Source organism: Eucyclogobius newberryi, unplaced genomic scaffold (assembly GCF_026437365.1).
Source record: "Eucyclogobius newberryi isolate DKJ021-1_F unplaced genomic scaffold, fEucNew1.0.hap1 SCAF_23, whole genome shotgun sequence".
Classification (NCBI taxonomy): Eukaryota; Metazoa; Chordata; class Actinopteri; order Gobiiformes; family Gobiidae; genus Eucyclogobius; species Eucyclogobius newberryi.
The window spans coordinates 756,768-777,509 of NW_027315868.1; the positions used below are offsets into that span (position 1 = coordinate 756,768).

Below are 20,742 nucleotides of genomic sequence, written 5' to 3' on the forward strand. Positions count from 1 at the left end.
TGGAGGCCCCCACTTGAGGTCCTGGTGATGGTGGCTCCCACTTGAGGTCCTGGTGATGGTGGCCCCCACTTGAGGTCCTGGTGATGGTGGCCCCCACTTGAGGTCCTGGTGATGGTGGCCCCCACTTGAGGTCCTGGTGATGGAGGCCCCCACTTGAGGTCCTGGTGATGGTGGCTCCCACTTGAGGTCCTGGTGATGGTGGCTCCCACTTGAGGTCCTGGTGATGGTGGCTCCCACTTGAGGTCCTGGTAATGGTGGCTCCCACTTGAGGTCCTGGTGATGGTGGCTCCCACTTGAGGTCCTGGTGATGGAGGCTCCCACTTGAGGTCCTGGTGATGGTGGCTCCCACTTGAGGTCCTGGTGATGGAGGCCCCCACTTGAGGTCCTGGTGATGGTGGCTCCCACTTGAGGTCCTGGTGATGGTGGCTCCCACTTGAGGTCCTGGTGATGGAGGCTCCCACTTGAGGTCCTGGTGATGGTGGCTCCCACTTGAGGTCCTGGTGATGGTGGCCCCCACTTGAGGTCCTGGTGATGGTGGCCCCCACTTGAGGTCCTGGTGATGGTGGCCCCCACTTGAGGTCCTGGTGATGGAGGCCCCCACTTGAGGTCCTGGTAATGGTGGCTCCCACTTGAGGTCCTGGTGATGGTGGCTCCCACTTGAGGTCCTGGTGATGGAGGCTCCCACTTGAGGTCCTGGTAATGGTGGCTCCCACTTGAGGTCCTGGTGATGGAGGCTCCCACTTGAGGTCCTGGTGATGGTGGCTCCCACTTGAGGTCCTGGTGATGGAGGCTCCCACTTGAGGTCCTGGTGATGGAGGCCCCCACTTGAGGTCCTGGTGATGGTGGCTCCCACTTGAGGTCCTGGTAATGGTGGCTCCCACTTGAGGTCCTGGTGATGGTGGCTCCCACTTGAGGTCCTGGTGATGGAGGCTCCCACTTGAGGTCCTGGTGATGGAGGCCCCCACTTGAGGTCCTGGTGATGGTGGCCCCCACTTGAGGTCCTGGTGATGGTGGCCCCCACTTGAGGTCCTGGTGATGGAGGCTCCCACTTGAGGTCCTGGTAATGGTGGCTCCCACTTGAGGTCCTGGTGATGGACCAGGACACCAGCCGGTCCACCTCCTGTAGACAGACTCATCCCCGTCCCAGATGAGCCCGATGAGGGTGGTGTCGTCATGGAGATGAGGGTGGTGTCGTCATGGAGATGAGGGTGGTGTCGTCCACAAACTTGATCAGTTTTATGGAGTCGTGGCAGGAGGTCCAGCAGGGGGGAGGTGAAGGACCAGGCGCTCAAATGACTTCATGACTACAGTGCCACAGGTCAGGAGGATCTGAACAGGTCTAACTCCAGCTCCACTTCGGGCGTCTCTCTAGCGCCGCCTCTGGCCCTGACCTGAAACAACAGGAGGTTCTGTTCACAACAAACATTCAGGTCAAAAAATATGAAGAATAAACCCCAAACAAACAATAACTGAAGTAGTTCTAACCCAGAACTAAACCAGGACTAAACCAGAACTAAACCAGGACTAAACCAGGACTAAACCAGGACTAAACCAGAACTAAACCAGGACTAAACCAGGTCTAAACCAGGTCCAAACCAGGACTAAACCAGGACTAAACCAGGTCTAAACCAGGACTAAACCAGAACTAAACCAGGTCTAAACCAGGACTAAACCAGGACTAAACCAGAACTAAACCAGGACTAAACCAGAACTAAACCAGGACTAAACCAGAACTAAACCAGGACTAAACCAGGTCTAAACCAGGACTAAACCAGAACTAAACCAGGTCCAAACCAGGACTAAACCAGGACTAAACCAGAACTAAACCAGGACTAAACCAGAACTAAACCAGGTCTAAACCAGGACTAAACCAGGACTAAACCAGAACTAAACCAGGACTAAACCAGAACTAAACCAGGACTAAACCAGAACTAAACCAGGACTAAACCAGGTCTAAACCAGGTCCAAACCAGGACTAAACCAGGACTAAACCAGAACTAAACCAGGACTAAACCAGAACTAAACCAGGACTAAACCAGAACTAAACCAGGACTAAACCAGGACTAAACCAGGACTAAACCAGGACTAAACCAGGTCCAAACCAGGACTAAAGACTCCAGTACTTGCAGTAGTAGAAAAGTAGAACGACGACTACGACAATCAACAGTAGAACGACCAGGACTCTGAAGATCAAGTATGAGTCTGAAGCTGCACAAAAGGACTCTAACATGAGACTGTGACTCTAACATGAGGCTGTGACTCTAACATGAGGCTGTGACTCCAACATGAGACTGTGACTCTAACATGAGGCTGTGACTCCAACATGAGACTGTGACTCTAACATGAGGCTGTGACTCTAACATGAGACTGTGACTCTAACATGAGACTGTGACTCTAACATGAGACTGTGACTCTAACATGAGGCTATGACTCCAACATGAGACTGTGACTCCAACATGAGACTGTGACTCTAACATGAGACTGTGACTCTAACATGAGACTGTGACTCCAACATGAGACTGTGACTCTAACATGAGGCTGTGACTCTAACATGAGGCTGTGACTCCAACATGAGACTGTGACTCTAACATGAGACTGTGACTCTTACATGAGACTGTGACTCTAACATGAGACTGTGACTCTAACATGAGGCTGTGACTCTAACATGAGACTGTGACTCTAACATGAGACTGTGACTCTAACATGAGGCTGTGACTCTAACATGAGGCTGTGACTCTAACATGAGACTGTGACTCTAACATGAGACTGTGACTCTAACATGAGACTGTGACTCTAACATGAGACTGTGACTCTAACATGAGACTGTGACTAATATGAGGCTGTGACTCTAACATGAAGCTGTGACTCCAACATGAGGCCGTGACTCTAACATGAGGTTGTGACTCCAACATGAGACTGTGACTCCAACATGAGGCCGTGACTCTAACATGAGGTTGTGACTCCAACATGAGACTGTGACTCTAACATGAGGCTGTGACTCCAACATGAGACTGTGACTCTAACATGAGGCTGTGACTCTAACATGAGACTGTGACTCTAACATGAGGCTGTGACTCTAACATGAGGCTGTGACTCCAACATGAGACTGTGACTCTAACATGAGGCTGTGACTCCAACATGAGACTGTGACTCTAACATGAGGCTGTGACTCTAACATGAGACTGTGACTCTAACATGAGACTGTGACTCTAACATGAGACTGTGACTCTAACATGAGGCTATGACTCCAACATGAGACTGTGACTCTAACATGAGACTGTGACTCTAACATGAGACTGTGACTCTAACATGAGGCTGTGACTCTAACATGAGACTGTGACTCTAACATGAGACTGTGACTCTAACATGAGACTGTGACTCTAACATGAGACTGTGACTAATATGAGGCTGTGACTCTAACATGAGGCTGTGACTCTAACATGAGGCTGTGACTCCAACATGAGACTGTGACTCTAACATGAGGCTGTGACTCCAACATGAGACTGTGACTCTAACATGAGGCTGTGACTCTAACATGAGACTGTGACTCTAACATGAGACTGTGACTCTAACATGAGACTGTGACTCTAACATGAGACTGTGACTCTAACATGAGACTGTGACTAATATGAGGCTGTGACTCTAACATGAAGCTGTGACTCTAACATGAGACTGTGACTCTAACATGAGGCTGTGACTCTAACATGAGACTGTGACTCTAACATGAGACTGTGACTCTAACATGAGACTGTGACTCTAACATGAGACTGTGACTCTAACATGAGGCTGTGACTCTAACATGAGACTGTGACTCCAACATGAGACTGTGACTCTAACATGAGACTGTGACTCTAACATGAGACTGTGACTCTAACATGAGGCTGTGACTCTAACATGAGGCTATGACTCTAACATGAGGCTGTGACTAATATGAGGCTGTGACTCTAACATGAGGTTCTGTGACTCTAACATGAGGCTGTGACTCTAACATGAGGCTGTGACTAATATGAGGCTGTGACTCTAATATGAGGCTGTGACTCTTACATGAGGCTGTGACTCTAACATGAGGCTGTGACTAACATGAGGCTGTGACTCTAACATGAGGCTGTGACTAACATGAGGCTGTGACTCTAACATGAGGCTGTGACTAATATGAGGCTGTGACTAATATGAGGCTGTGACTCTAACATGAGACTGTGACTCTAACATGAGGCTGTGACTCTAACATGAGACTGTGACTCTAACATGAGACTGTGACTCTAACATGAGACTGTGACTCTAACATGAGGCTGTGACTCTAACATGAGGCTGTGACTCCAACATGAGACTGTGACTCTAACATGAGACTGTGACTCTAACATGAGACTGTGACTCTAACATGAGACTGTGACTCTAACATGAGGTTCTGTGACTCTAACATGAGACTGTGACTCTAACATGAGACTGTGACTCTAACATGAGACTGTGACTCTAACATGAGACTGTGACTCTAACATGAGACTGTGACTCTAACATGAGGTTCTGTGACTCTAACATGAGACTGTGACTCTAACATGAGACTGTGACTCTAACATGAGACTGTGACTCCAACATGAGACTGTGACTCCAACATGAGACTGTGACTCTAACATGAGGCTGTGACTCTAACATGAGACTGTGACTCTAACATGAGACTGTGACTCTAACATGAGACTGTGACTCTAACATGAGGCTGTGACTCTAACATGAGACTGTGACTCTAACATGAGACTGTGACTCTAACATGAGACTGTGACTCCAACATGAGACTGTGACTCTAACATGAGACTGTGACTCTAACATGAGACTGTGACTCTAACATGAGACTGTGACTCTAACATGAGGCTGTGACTCTAACATGAGGCTGTGACTCTAACATGAGGCTGTGACTCCAACATGAGACTGTGACTCTAACATGAGGCTGTGACTCTAACATGAGACTGTGACTCTAACATGAGACTGTGACTCTAACATGAGGCTGTGACTCTAACATGAGGCTGTGACTCCAACATGAGGCTGTGACTCTAACATGAGACTGTGACTCTAACATGAGACTGTGACTCCAACATGAGACTGTGACTCCAACATGAGACTGTGACTCCAACATGAGACTGTGACTCTAACATGAGACTGTGACTCTAACATGAGGCTGTGACTCTAACATGAGACTGTGACTCCAACATGAGACTGTGACTCTAACATGAGACTGTGACTCTAACATGAGACTGTGACTCTAACATGAGGCTGTGACTCTAACATGAGGCTATGACTCTAACATGAGGCTGTGACTAATATGAGGCTGTGACTCTAACATGAGGTTCTGTGACTCTAACATGAGGCTGTGACTCTAACATGAGGCTGTGACTAATATGAGGCTGTGACTCTAATATGAGGCTGTGACTCTTACATGAGGCTGTGACTCTAACATGAGGCTGTGACTAACATGAGGCTGTGACTCTAACATGAGGCTGTGACTAACATGAGGCTGTGACTCTAACATGAGGCTGTGACTAATATGAGGCTGTGACTAATATGAGGCTGTGACTCTAACATGAGACTGTGACTCTAACATGAGGCTGTGACTCTAACATGAGACTGTGACTCTAACATGAGGCTGTGACTCTAACATGAGGCTGTGACTCTAACATGAGGCTGTGACTCTAACATGAGACTGTGACTCTAACATGAGGCTGTGACTCTAACATGAGACTGTGACTCTAACATGAGACTGTGACTCTAACATGAGGCTGTGACTCTAACATGAGACTGTGACTCTAACATGAGACTGTGACTCTAACATGAGGCTGTGACTCCAACATGAGACTGTGACTCTAACATGAGGCTGTGACTCTAACATGAGACTGTGACTCTAACATGAGACTGTGACTCTAACATGAGGTTCTGTGACTCTAACATGAGGTTCTGTGACTCTAACATGAGACTGTGACTCTAACATGAGACTGTGACTCTAACATGAGACTGTGACTCCAACATGAGACTGTGACTCCAACATGAGACTGTGACTCTAACATGAGGCTGTGACTCTAACATGAGACTGTGACTCTAACATGAGACTGTGACTCTAACATGAGGCTGTGACTCTAACATGAGACTGTGACTCTAACATGAGGCTGTGACTCTAACATGAGACTGTGACTCTAACATGAGACTGTGACTCCAACATGAGACTGTGACTCTAACATGAGGCTGTGACTCTAACATGAGACTGTGACTCTAACATGAGGCAGTGACTCTAACATGAGACTGTGACTCTAACATGAGACTGTGACTCTAACATGAGACTGTGACTCTAACATGAGACTGTGACTCCAACATGAGACTGTGACTCTAACATGAGACTGTGACTCTAACATGAGACTGTGACTCTAACATGAGACTGTGACTCTAACATGAGGCTGTGACTCTAACATGAGGCTGTGACTCTAACATGAGGCTGTGACTCTAACATGAGGCTGTGACTCCAACATGAGACTGTGACTCTAACATGAGGCTGTGACTCTAACATGAGACTGTGACTCTAACATGAGACTGTGACTCTAACATGAGGCTGTGACTCTAACATGAGACTGTGACTCTAACATGAGGCTGTGACTCTAACATGAGGCTGTGACTCCAACATGAGACTGTGACTCTAACATGAGGCTGTGACTCTAACATGAGACTGTGACTCTAACATGAGACTGTGACTCTAACATGAGACTGTGACTCTAACATGAGGTTCTGTGACTCTAACATGAGGCTGTGACTCTAACATGAGACTGTGACTCTAACATGAGACTGTGACTCTAACATGAGGCTGTGACTCCAACATGAGACTGTGACTCTAACATGAGGCTGTGACTCTAACATGAGACTGTGACTCTAACATGAGACTGTGACTCTAACATGAGACTGTGACTCTAACATGAGACTGTGACTCCAACATGAGACTGTGACTCTAACATGAGACTGTGACTCTAACATGAGGCTGTGACTCTAACATGAGGCTGTGACTCTAACATGAGGCTGTGACTCTAACATGAGACTGTGACTCTAACATGAGACTGTGACTCTAACATGAGGCTGTGACTCTAACATGAGGCTGTGACTCTAACATGAGGCTGTGACTCTAACATGAGACTGTGACTCTAACATGAGACTGTGACTCCAACATGAGACTGTGACTCCAACATGAGACTGTGACTCTAACATGAGACTGTGACTCCAACATGAGACTGTGACTCTAACATGAGGCTGTGACTCTAACATGAGGCTGTGACTCTAACATGAGACTGTGACTCTAACATGAGACTGTGACTCTAACATGAGACTGTGACTAATATGAGGCTGTGACTCTAACATGAAGCTGTGACTCCAACATGAGGCCGTGACTCTAACATGAGGTTGTGACTCCAACATGAGACTGTGACTCCAACATGAGGCCGTGACTCTAACATGAGGTTGTGACTCCAACATGAGACTGTGACTCCAACATGAGGCTGTGACTCTAACATGAGACTGTGACTAATATGAGGCTGTGACTCTAACATGAGGTTCTGTGACTCTAACATGAGGCTGTGACTCTAACATGAGGCTATGACTCTAACATGAGGCTGTGACTCTAACATGAGGCTGTGACTCTAATATGAGGCTGTGACTCTTACATGAGGCTGTGACTCCAACATGAGGTTCTGTGACTCTAACATGAGACTGTGACTCTAACATGAGGCTGTGACTCTAACATGAGACTGTGACTCTAACATGAGGCTGTGACTCTAACATGAGACTGTGACTCTAACATGAGGCTATGACTCTAACATGAGGCTGTGACTAATATGAGGCTGTGACTCTTACATGAGGCTGTGACTCTAACATGAGGTTCTGTGACTCTAACATGAGGCTGTGACTCTAACATGAGACTGTGACTCTAACATGAGGTTCTGTGACTCTAACATGAGACTGTGACTCTAACATGAGGCTGTGACTCTAACATGAGACTGTGACTCTAACATGAGACTGTGACTCTAACATGAGGCTGTGACTCTAACATGAGACTGTGACTCTAACATGAGACTGTGACTCTAACATGAGACTGTGACTCTAACATGAGGTTCTGTGACTCTAACATGAGGCTGTGACTCTAACATGAGGCTGTGTTGCTGTACTTACCTTCCACATTGAGCTGGAGGGCGTGGCTCTGAGAGGAGAAGGTGTGGTCGAACACCTGCAGGTGGTAAACACAGGTGTAGTTTCCTTTGTGGGCGGGGCCAGTGTCAGAGAACAGGAAGTGTGCAGAGTGATTGACAGCGGGCAGGGTGTGGTTCTGAGTGAGGTCCACAGTGGGAGAGAGGAGCTGGAAGGAGCCTCCTGTGAACTGTGGCTCCACAGAGCATTTGACCCTGAACTTTGACCCCGGCATCACCCGGACCCCCTGTGGCAGGGCCTCGGAGGCCCCGTCTAACACAGACAGGGAGATGATTGGATGATTCAGTAAGTCTGTGGAGAGAGAGGATGAAGAAGTTTAATTCTTGACCCGACTGAGGCCCGAGTCCAGGGTCAGAGGTCACATTCTGGGTGCAGTGTTCTCTTTTCCTGTCGACACAAATGTTTCCCTCCAAAGTAAATAAAGGGTCAAATGTGTGAGGTGAGGGCAGAAGGAGCGAGAGAGGAAGAACGTGAGGCTCACTAAAGGTTCAGACTTTGGAGGAACAAATGTCATATTTTTTGTGTTAAAAGCACTGATTAAAAGTTTATGTTAAGGAAATTAATATTGAAAATATTTTTTATTTCCTTGTAATAAAACAATATAAAACTTGTAATAAAATCAAATAAAATGCCTGAACTCATGAGTTTGGAAGGATTATTGTGATTATTATAATTGTTTACGTCTTATCGCCGAGTTCAAGAGAAAACCTAAAATGTATCAGACTCTCACTTTTACCAGAACAAACCACATCCAGAGCCCGAGGAGACGTAAAGTCTCACTCTCTGACTGTAGACTTCTTCACACAGTCAGATCTGGAAAACCACCTCTGTTTCCTCCAGAAACAGCAGAGCCACACCGCTCTGAGCCAATAGGACACACACATGTGTGACATCACCGCTGTGAGCCAATAGGACACACACATGTGTGACATCACCGCTCTGAGCCAATAGGACACACACATGTGTGACATCACCGCTGTGAGCCAATAGGACACACACATGTGTGACATCACCGCTGTGAGCCAATAGGACACACACATGTGTGACATCACCGCTGTGAGCCAATAGGACACACACATGTGTGACATCACCGCTCTGAGCCAATAGGACACACACATGTGTGACATCACCGCTGTGAGCCAATAGGACACACACATGTGTGACATCACCACTCTGAGCCAATAGGACACACACATGTGTGACATCACCACTCTGAGCCAATAGGACACACACATGTGTGACATCACCACTCTGAGCCAATAGGACACACACATGTGTGACATCACCGCTGTGAGCCAATAGGACACACACATGTGTGACATCACCGCTGTGAGCCAATAGGACACACACATGTGTGACATCACCACTCTGAGCCAATAGGACACACACATGTGTGACATCACCGCTGTGAGCCAATAGGACACACACATGTGTGACATCACCACTCTGAGCCAATAGGACACACACATGTGTGACATCACCACTCTGAGCCAATAGGACACACACATGTGTGACATCACCACTCTGAGCCAATAGGACACACACATGTGTGACATGGAGGAGTGTGAGTGAAAGAACGTGGATGAAGAACAGAGGGGAAAGAGCGGAGACCAGAGGAAGTCAGATGCCCTGAAAGAGAGAAAAAAAGGACAGAGAGAGATAATATGGGTCAGAAGTCTGAGGACGAGCTCTTCTGGTCCAGAGACATCTGCAGGTAGAACACTAAAGCTGTGAACACATGAAGCTCTTTCACTTTATTCTGACAATCAAACTCTGGTTACTTAAAGTAACTCTGATTCTATGAGTGCAGGACTCGGGTGGGGCTGGATGTTTTGGGCCTGATCTAAACTCTAATTGGACGTTCCACAGAGATCTTTTACAGCTGACGTTCCTCTGGAGAAACTAGAGCTAAAACATGATTAAAGTTAAACATGGACAGATTGTCCAGACACTGGGACAGATGGGAAAGATACAGATGGACATGTGCCTGGAGGACATTTTATTTTCAGGTATTTGCTCTTTCTCTCTCTGGTCTTGTTCTGTTTGTCTGGATTTATAATATAAAAAGTACAAATTCAATCCTCAGAGACAAAGATGTGAGCGTGAAGAGGAGAATTTAATATCAGAGCTGAACACACCTCCAGACCCCGGCGTGAGGGAGACGAGTCTGTGCTCCTGACACTGTGGTGGTCCCAGCCCAAACCCTCTTCATTATTCGTATTTGGATATTTAGAGAGCTAACGCAAAGCTTTAGCATCAAACTGTTCATCATCTGTTATATTGAGCCAATAATACTTCCATAATGACTGACTCCAGCTACAGAGAGGAGGAGTCTGTGAGGAACATCTGAGAGAATCAACCTGAGGATTGAAGACCAGACTTTTACCTGAACACACCACCTCCAGACCATAAGAAGATGAGTCTCTGCTCTCGACACACTCTGTCACTGTAGAGTTCTTCACACAGTCAGATCTGATGTACCACACATGACTCCGTGGAAAATCATATCTTTCTCCTCCAGAAACAGCAGAACCACAGTCTAGGGCTCGACACACAGCAGCTGTGGCCCCCAGGTCCCAGTGAACAAATGTCACCCCTCGTCTCCACTCTCCTCTGTGTTTCACCTCCACAGTCCCAGCACAGCGACTGGCTCCTCCCACCAGCCTGAGCGGCTCTGAACAGACAAGATGAACATGAGCAGCTGAAGCCCCGCCCCTTTACCTGAGCAGCTGAAGCCCCGCCCCTTTACCTGCATACATTTACATTTGCAGAACTCTGATCGTCTCATTAGATTCAGTGGAAAGCTGCAGTGGTGGAGTGGTTGAGGTGACAGCACATGTGTTAAATAAAGCCTACCATCTAAAATAAAGATACTACAATTAGTTGTTTTGCCTCTGAATTGTGTCTTGAATGTGATCTGTGTGTGATATAAATCAAAGTCCTTTGTCCCAGCGCCTCATTCCGACCCGAGTTGTGTTCAAGGCCGTTTTCCCGAGTCGGATTTGGGATCCACAGAGTTTCCGAGATCACGTGAACGCAGCATCTCTGAGTGTGTGACTGTGGCAGAGTGGTTATCCTCAGTCTAAGTGTCTTTACCTGCTGCGTTGTTTTTTTCAGACAGGACCCCTGCACAAAGAAAAGTCCACAAGATGGAGGTCGCATGACACAAAATGGCTGCTGTTCCCGTCAGTGAAGCACACATTTGATCAGTTTGATGGAAACAGGAAGCTAACTCCGAGGTTTGACACACGTTTATTCACCTTCTTAAGACATATTTTCCCTCATAAAACACGTGAACGTTTAAGGACTAAGAATCCTCGGTGTGTGGCCCAGTGTTCTGCAAAAGGAGGACAGAGTTTTGGGAGCTGTGTGTGAAACATGAAATGTGAGTCCTGTTTATGAGAAAGGACTTCAAGCAGATGGAGTCAAATCAACGGCAATTAGAGTTTGATCTGAGCACGAAAGTGTTTAAGACGCTGCATGTCCCACATAAAGGATGAAACGTGGTATTACTGGCCCCGGACAGAACAACATGTGATTCTTTTGGTTTTGCTGTTATTTAGACAAATGTGCAGAAAGTCCTGCTCTTCCTCTTCAGCTAATTTTAGGAACACATGGGATTTGATGAGCTCCAAACCTCCTGTGGAATCTGACTTCAAACATGTCAAAAGCACACATCATCCCGACACACGCAAGAGAAAACAACTATTTTAATGTTGGAGAACAAACAAAGACATCATTTGACACATTTTTTCAAGTCCAAACGCTGTGATGAAAAGAATCTGAAAAGCCAATAATGTGCAGGTCTAAAGTGAGGCTCATGTTTGAATCAAATGGAGACAAACAGAATATTCACTATTTCCGATTGTAATCAATGTGAAATATGACTCCCACAATGTCCCTCTGACGACACAAGAAAATGTCTGTATTTTTCATCTCAAAAGTTTGAACATGATTCCACTTTTGAGGTGAAAATATGTGTTTATGGAAGTCAATGTGACATAATCAGGCTTTAAGAGCGACGAGTGTGAGGATTTGTGTGTTTTTATGAACAAACACCAGGAATATATTTCATCCTCCTGACATTAGAAATAACAACATGTTTTTAAAATGTTTCCAGGAAGTTAAAGACAGCGACTCTCACAGCCACAAACCAAGAGAAAAGAAGTGTCACTTACCCGAAAAGAAGAAGCACAAAACCAGGAGCAGCACCAGATCCATGTCCAGGAACCAGGACTCAAGCAGGACTAAAGCAGGACTAAACCAGGACTAAAGCAGGACTAAAGCAGGACTAAAGCAGGACTAAAGCAGGACTAAAGCAGGACTAAACCAGGACTAAACCAGGACTAAAGCAGGACTAAAGCAGGACTAAAGCAGGACTAAACCAGGACTAAAGCAGGACTAAAGCAGGACTAAAGCAGGACTAAAGCAGGACTAAAGCAGGACTAAACCAGGACTAAAGCAGGACTAAAGCAGGACTAAAGCAGGACTAAAGCAGGACTAAAGCAGGACTAAAGCAGGACTAAAGCAGGACTAAAGCTGGTCTAAAGCAGGACTAAAGCAGGACTAAAGCAGGACTAAACCAGGACTAAAGCAGGACTAAAGCAGGACTAAAGCAGGACTAAAGCAGGACTAAACCAGGACTAAAGCAGGACTAAAGCAGGACTAAAGCAGGACTAGAGCAGGACTAAAGCAGGACTAAAGCAGGACTAAACCAGGACTAAACCAGGACTAAAGCAGGACTAAACCAGGACTAAAGCAGGACTAAAGCAGGACTAAACCAGGACTAAAGCAGGACTAAAGCAGGACTAAACCAGGACTAAAGCAGGACTAAACCAGGACTAAAGCAGGACTAAAGCAGGACTAAACCAAACCAGGACTAAACCAGGACTAAACCAGGACTCAAGCAGGACTAAAGCAGGACTAAAGCAGGACTAAACCAGGACTCAAGCAGGACTAAAGCAGGACTAAACCAGGACTAAAGCAGGACTAAAGCAGGACTAAAGCAGGACTAAAGCAGGACTAAACCAGGACTAAACCAGGACTAAAGCAGGACTAAAGCAGGACTAAACCAAACCAGGACTAAACCAGGACTAAACCAGGACTAAAGCAGGACTAAAGCAGGACTAAACCAGGACTAAACCAGGACTAAACCAGGACTAAAGCAGGACTAAAGCAGGACTAAAGCAGGACTAAACCAAACCAGGACTAAAGCAGGACTAAACCAGGACTAAAGCAGGACTAAAGCAGGACTAAACCAGGACTAAAGCAGGACTAAAGCAGGACTAAACCAGGACTAAAGCAGGACTAAAGCAGGACTAAAGCAGGACTAAACCAAACCAGGACTAAACCAGGACTAAACCAGGACTCAAGCAGGACTAAAGCAGGACTAAAGCAGGACTAAACCAGGACTAAAGCAGGACTAAAGCAGGACTAAACCAGGACTCAAGCAGGACTAAAGCAGGACTAAAGCAGGACTAAAGCAGGACTAAAGCAGGACTAAACCAGGACTAAAGCAGGACTAAAGCAGGACTAAAGCAGGACTAAAGCAGGACTAAAGCAGGACTAAACCAGGACTAAACCAGGACTCAAGCAGGACTAAAGCAGGACTAAAGCAGGACTAAAGCAGGACTAAAGCAGGTCTAAACCAGGACTAAACCAGGACTAAAGCAGGACTAAAGCAGGACTAAACCAAACCAGGACTAAAGCAGGACTAAACCAGGACTAAAGCAGGACTAAAGCAGGACTAAACCAGGACTAAAGCAGGACTAAAGCAGGACTAAAGCAGGACTAAACCAGGACTAAAGCAGGACTAAACCAGGACTAAAGCAGGACTAAAGCAGGACTAAAGCAGGACTAAACCAGGACTAAAGCAGGACTAAAGCAGGACTAAAGCAGGACTAAAGCAGGACTAAAGCAGGACTAAACCAGGACTAAACCAGGACTAAACCAGGACTAAAGCAGGACTAAAGCAGGACTAAACCAAACCAGGACTAAAGCAGGACTAAACCAGGACTAAAGCAGGACTAAAGCAGGACTAAACCAGGACTAAAGCAGGACTAAAGCAGGACTAAAGCAGGACTAAACCAGGACTAAAGCAGGACTAAACCAGGACTAAAGCAGGACTAAAGCAGGACTAAAGCAGGACTAAACCAGGACTAAAGCAGGACTAAAGCAGGACTATAGCAGGACTAAACCAGGACTTAAACCGGTCTGAGTCTGGCCTGTGAAAGTTTCCTGTTTTTGACATATATTTATCTCTTCATCGTTTGTGGTTTTTCTCGTTTAAACCCAGAGCTCGGCCAGAATCTGATGTTTTACACGATTTAAGTGTTTATTAAACCTTAAGGCACGACACAAGAGAGAAGCATTTATTTATGTATTTATTTACTTACTTACATACTTCTTACTTACTTCTTACTTACTTAATAACCAACCCAGTGAGTGATTGGCCCGGACGAGCTTTTAAACCGAGGCGACAGCGTGTGAGTCTGAAAGAAGAAGAAGCATGTGTGGAACGAGGCGGAACGAGGTAGAACGAGGTAAACGCGTTAGTTTTGTGGAACACGTCTCCAATAACTCTGTTCCTCTGGACCGTGAGGTCCCCTCTGGACTGTGAGGTCCCCCCTCTGGACCGTGAGGTCCCCTCTGGACCGTGAGGTCCCCTCTGGACTGTGAGGTCCCCCCTCTGGACCGTGAGGTCCCCTCTGGACCGTGAGGTCTCCTCTGGACCATCAGGTTCCCTCTGGACCGTGAGGTCCTCTCTAGACCGTGATGTTCCCTCTGGACCCTGAGGTCCCCTCTGGACCGTGAGGTCCCCTCTAGACCGTGATGTTCCCTCTGGACCCTGAGGTCCCCTCTGGACCGTGAGGTCCCCTCTAGACCGTGAAGTTCCTTCTGGACCGTGAGGTCCTCTCTAGAACGTGAGGTTCCCTCTGGGCCGTGAGGTTCCCTCTGGACCATCAGGTTCCCTCTGGACCGTGAGGTCCTCTCTAGACCGTGATGTTCCCTCTGGACCCTGAGGTCCCCTCTGGACCCTGAGGTCCTCTCTAGACCGTGAGGTTCCCTCTGGACCCTGAGGTCCTCTCTAGACCGTGAGGTTCCCTCTGGACCGTGAAGTTCTCTCTGGACCGTGAGGTTCCCTCTGGACCCTGAGGTCCTCTCTAGACCGTGAAGTTCCCTCTGGACCCTGAGGTCCTCTCTAGACCGTGAGGTTCCCTCTGGACCGTGAGGCCAGTTTATCTGTGGATAGTGGTGCTAAATACATTTGTTCGTATTTGCGGACATATTTGTGTGAAACACATTTGAAGTGCGATTAAACTGCTGCAGGGAAATGTCACGATGAACGATATTGAAACGACTTTATCCTGACACAAGGACCTCAAAGGACATTGTCTTTAACTCTGTTCTCACATTGTTCCTCGTCACAAACTCTGGAGAACATTTAGCTTCATTCACTTCCTGGTTCGAAAGTCCTCTCCTTCCGAGCCTCAAATACACTCCCGATGTCAAAGGTCACGCTCCGAGGTCTCCTGTGCTGTTTAAGATAAGATAATCCTTTATTGTCCACACATGGGGAAATTTCATTGTTGCAATTGTTTCATTGTTGTTTGAGATCTATAAACCCTCTCCAGACTCTCCTTCATTACAACTGCATGCTCTTCATCTCACCCGTGTAATTCCCTCTGCTGCCAGTAGATGGAGGCAAAAGTCTATTTAAAACAGTTGTTTTTGTTCTAAAACATGAGATACTAAAGTACAATACAGTACAAAACTATACAAACATAATGCAGTATTTGTACTTTGAAAGTAGATTCAGTTCAGCCTTTTCAGTCACATGATCAAAGTATTTGTTACAAAAGTACAAGATAAAGAGTATTAGTTCTTTAGTAAGTTTTCCACCACAACATGAAGCTGAGTGATAAACTGAGCTCAGGACAAATGTCGCCTGGATTAACTGTTTTAGACTTTATTTGGGAAGAATGACAATCTGCTCTTGTACGTGTTTGAAAGTATTTTTAACATGTACTTGTTTAGTCACATGACCATTGATGGAGCCTTTTGGAGAACACATATTTCATTTGAATTTAATTTATTTTAAATCCACAGTTTTGTTGAAATGAAATGAAATGATGAAAATCCACTTGAATATTTGGACTCACTTGTGCAGCAGGGGGCGCTCCAACCAATAGAATCACATCATCTGCACAAGTGGATGCTGCTGTAAATGTAAATACAATTGGTCCAAGGACGTATCCTTGAGGAACACCTTTAGTCAGAGTTTAGAGTTTTTTGTGCCGCGGCTCCTGAAACTGCTGGGCTATTTGACCGCGCCGGGTTAGGGTTAGGGTTAAGGTTAGGGTTAGGGTTAGCCATGAGGCTATATGGCTGTGTCGCGGCTCCTGAAACTGCTGGGTTATTTGACCGCGCAGCGGCTCTGCAGCCACGGCCTTAGTCAAATCAGAATTCAGATGTAAAGCCATAAGCAGAAAGCGCTTCTCTTGACTTGATTATAACTCAATTGTTGCCATAATTGTTTTTGATTATACTTTAATGATCTTAAAGAGCGTGATTCCAGTCGCTCCAGAGCAGAGCGGGCTGAAGCCAAGTCCTGTTCAGACTCCATTGAGACTCTGAAAATACAAATGCATCATCTGCCTGGAAAGGTCTTTAAAAGAGGGAAAAGTGGAGTTTCCCTTTTGAATGAGTGACGTCTGACCTTAAGTGACCTGCATGAGATGAGCCACAACACTGAGCATCTTCAAGGTCATCTTCAAAAACCAAATGACACGTTTCTGTCATGGTTCCAGATCTGTAACCGTAGCGACGGGCAGAGGAGGAGTCACCAGAGTGAGCATCACCAACACTAAAGGTTCTACATTTAAACGAGTGTAAATCCAGTGTCATGAACGTTTCTCTTCCAGAGAATCCTGGAAGAATGAGGGTGGTGTCGTCGTGGCCATGAGGGTGGTGTCGTCGTGGCGATGAGGGTGGTGTCGTCGTGGCGATGAGGGTGGTGTCGTCGTGGCGATGAGGGTGGTGTCGTCGTGGCCATGAGGGTGGTGTCGTCGTGGCCATGAGGGTGGTGTCGTCGTGGCCATGAGGGTGGTGTCGTCGTGGCCATGAGGGTGGTGTCGTCGTGGCCATGAGGGTGGTGTCGTCGTGGCCATGAGGGTGGTGTCGTCGTGGCGTCGTGGCCATGAGGGTGGTGTCGTCGTGGCCATGAGGGTGGTGTCTTCGTGGCCATGAGGGTGGTGTCGTCGTGGCGATGAGGGTGGTGTCTTCGTGGCCATGAGGGTGGTGTCGTCGTGGCCATGAGGGTGGTGTCGTCGTGGCCATGAGGGTGGTGTCGTCGTGGCCATGAGGGTGGTGTCGTCGTGGCGATGAGGGTGGTGTCGTCGTGGCCATGAGGGTGGTGTCGTCGTGGCCATGAGGGTGGTGTCGTCGTGGCGATGAGGGTGGTGTCGTCGTGGCGATGAGGGTGGTGTCGTCGTGGCGATGAGGGTGGTGTCGTCGTGGCGATGAGGGTGGTGTCGTCGTGGCCATGAGGGTGGTGTCGTCGTGGCCATGAGGGTGGTGTCGTCGTGGCCATGAGGGTGGTGTCGTCGTGGCCATGAGGGTGGTGTCGTCGTGGCCATGAGGGTGGTGTCGTCGTGGCGATGAGGGTGGTGTCGTCGTGGCCATGAGGGTGGTGTCGTCGTGGCCATGAGGGTGGTGTCGTCGTGGCGATGAGGGTGGTGTCGTCGTGGCGATGAGGGTGGTGTCGTCGTGGCGATGAGGGTGGTGTCGTCGTGGCGATGAGGGTGGTGTCGTCGTGGCCATGAGGGTGGTGTCGTCGTGGCCATGAGGGTGGTGTCGTCGTGGCCATGAGGGTGGTGTCGTCGTGGCCATGAGGGTGGTGTCGTCGTGGCCATGAGGGTGGTGTCGTCGTGGCCATGAGGGTGGTGTCGTCGTGGCGATGAGGGTGGTGTCGTCGTGGCGATGAGGGTGGTGTCGTCGTGGCCATGAGGGTGGTGTCGTCGTGGCCATGAGGGTGGTGTCGTCGTGGCCATGAGGGTGGTGTCGTCGTGGCCATGAGGGTGGTGTCGTCGTGGCCATGAGGGTGGTGTCGTCGTGGCCATGAGGGTGGTGTCGTCGTGGCGATGAGGGTGGTGTCGTCGTGGCCATGAGGGTGGTGTCGTCGTGGCCATGAGGGTGGTGTCGTCGTGGCCATGAGGGTGGTGTCGTCGTGGCCATGAGGGTGGTGTCGTCGTGGCCATGAGGGTGGTGTCGTCGTGGCCATGAGGGTGGTGTCGTCGTGGCGATGAGGGTGGTGTCGTCGTGGCGATGAGGGTGGTGTCGTCGTGGCCATGAGGGTGGTGTCGTCGTGGCCATGAGGGTGGTGTCGTCGTGGCCATGAGGGTGGTGTCGTCGTGGCGATGAGGGTGGTGTCGTCGTGGCGATGAGGGTGGTGTCGTCGTGGCGATGAGGGTGGTGTCGTCGTGGCGATGAGGGTGGTGTCGTCGTGGCCATGAGGGTGGTGTCGTCGTGGCCATGAGGGTGGTGTCGTCGTGGCCATGAGGGTGGTGTCGTCGTGGCCATGAGGGTGGTGTCGTCGTGGCCATGAGGGTGGTGTCGTCGTGGCGATGAGGGTGGTGTCGTCGTGGCGATGAGGGTGGTGTCGTCGTGGCCATGAGGGTGGTGTCGTCGTGGCCATGAGGGTGGTGTCGTCGTGGCCATGAGGGTGGTGTCGTCGTGGCCATGAGGGTGGTGTCGTCGTGGCCATGAGGGTGGTGTCTTCGTGGCCATGAGGGTGGTGTCGTCGTGGCGATGAGGGTGGTGTCGTCGTGGCCATGAGGGTGGTGTCGTCGTGGCCATGAGGGTGGTGTCGTCGTGGCCATGAGGGTGGTGTCGTCGTGGCCATGAGGGTGGTGTCGTCGTGGCCATGAGGGTGGTGTCGTCGTGGCCATGAGGGTGGTGTCGTCGTGGCCATGAGGGTGGTGTCGTCGTGGCCATGAGGGTGGTGTCGTCGTGGCTGGAGCAGCAGTTTGTGTACAGGGAGAAGAGCTGATGAGGTTTATTATATTCTGCTCCGTCACAAATAAACACATTTAAAAAGCTCTTTCTGTGTTTGAGGCTGTGAAATCCAGAGATTATAAAATGAGGATTAAATCGTTACAACTCTAAGGTCTGGACTGAGCAATGTGAAAGAGAAACCCTGAAAAGACCGAGGTCATTGTGCTGGTCCTAAACATCTACGAGACTGTCTAAGGACACGGGACCCTGGGACATTTGTCTGAGGATACGGGACGCTGGGACATTTGTCTGAGGACACGGGACGCTGGGACATTTGTCTGAGGACACAGGACGCTGGGACATTTGTCTGAGGACACGGGACGCTGGGACATTTGTCTGAGGACACGGGACCCTGGGACATTTGTCTGAGGACACGGGACCCTGGGACATTTGTCTGAGGACACGGGACGCTGGGACATTTGTCTGAGGACACGGGACCCTGGGACATTTGTCTGAGGACACGGGACCCTGGGACATTTGTCTGAGGACACGGGACCCTGGGACATTTGTCTGAGGACACGGGACCCTGGGACATTTGTCTGAGGACACGGGACCCTGGGACATTTGTCTGAGGACACGGGACGCTGAGACATTCGTTGATCGTTTCTCCTCCTTTTTCTTTCTTACATTTGAACCTGTCAAACCACTTTCCAGCGACAGTCGAAATCAAATCAGGCGAAGCTCAAACAAACACGAGCACAAAGCCTGAGTTTGAGCTCAACAAAAGCTACGCCAAACCAGGACTTTGACATGCTAATGATGCTAATGATGCTAATAATGCTAATAGGCCAGAGAACAGTCAGAGGGAGATTAGCTTTTTAACGACGGCTTCAGGAACGGGAGCGCCACAAAAGAGCTGCTTCATTTGAATGTGTTTGAGGAGCAGTGCAGTTTGGAAATGAGATGTTTAAACGAGGAAGGCACGAGTCTGGAAACACTACGGGACAAGAACAAAGCTGCCGGCGCAGACATGGAGATCCTCAGAAGAGGAGAGAATATAACTTATCATCAGTTATTGCTCATGATCGTCTGAAATAAGAGGCGTAATACAGCGTGATATGAAGCTTTTAGGAGACGCTGCGAGTTACAGTCTAATCTGTTTTACAAGCTTGATTTATATGAGCTTTAAATGAGAGCTCCTGGTCAAATAAGACTCTGAGGTTTCTTACAGTATCACTATCTGCTCAGATAAAGCGTCTCGTACATGTTTAGGACCAGCACAATGACCTCGGTTTGTTCAGGGTTAAGAAGCAGATAATTAAGTGTCCTCCAGGTTTTTATCTCCTTCACACAAGCACTAAGTCTGTACTTGATCGCTCTGATCAGGTTCATTGATAAATACAGCTCAGTGTCATGTGCAGAGCAGTGGAAGTTAATGTCATGTGACCTGATCATGTGACCTAACGGCAGCATGTAAAGAGGAAACAGAACTGGACCCAGTACTTACCCCTGTGACACACCGTA

The 20,742-nt window shown here is 48.3% G+C and overlaps 1 protein-coding gene across 1 annotated transcript; it reads right to left on the minus strand.

The window, feature by feature from the left end:
- Positions 1–1,320: 1,320 nt before the first annotated feature.
- On the minus strand, positions 1,321–10,982 carry LOC140372415 (scavenger receptor cysteine-rich type 1 protein M130-like). The gene is made up of 4 exons (XM_072459511.1): positions 10,973–10,982; positions 10,610–10,924; positions 8,188–8,514; positions 1,321–1,391 (listed from the first exon to the last, which is right to left on the minus strand). Exons 1-4 carry the CDS (start codon positions 10,980–10,982, stop codon positions 1,369–1,371), a joined length of 675 nt encoding a protein of 224 aa, XP_072315612.1. The 3' UTR covers positions 1,321–1,368.
- Between the last annotated feature and the right edge of the window lie 9,760 nt (positions 10,983–20,742).

What these genes read in the sequence shown, in the direction of transcription:
- LOC140372415 (XM_072459511.1), bottom strand. An exon ending in TCTGGAGGTGGTGTGTTCAG is followed by an intron (nt 8,515 to 10,609) that starts GTAAAAGTCTGG and finishes CTCTCTCCACAG; the next exon opens with ACTTACTGAATCATCCAATC. An exon ending in CCTCCAGCTCAATGTGGAAG is followed by an intron (nt 1,392 to 8,187) that starts GTAAGTACAGCA and finishes CTGTTGTTTCAG; the next exon opens with GTCAGGGCCAGAGGCGGCGC.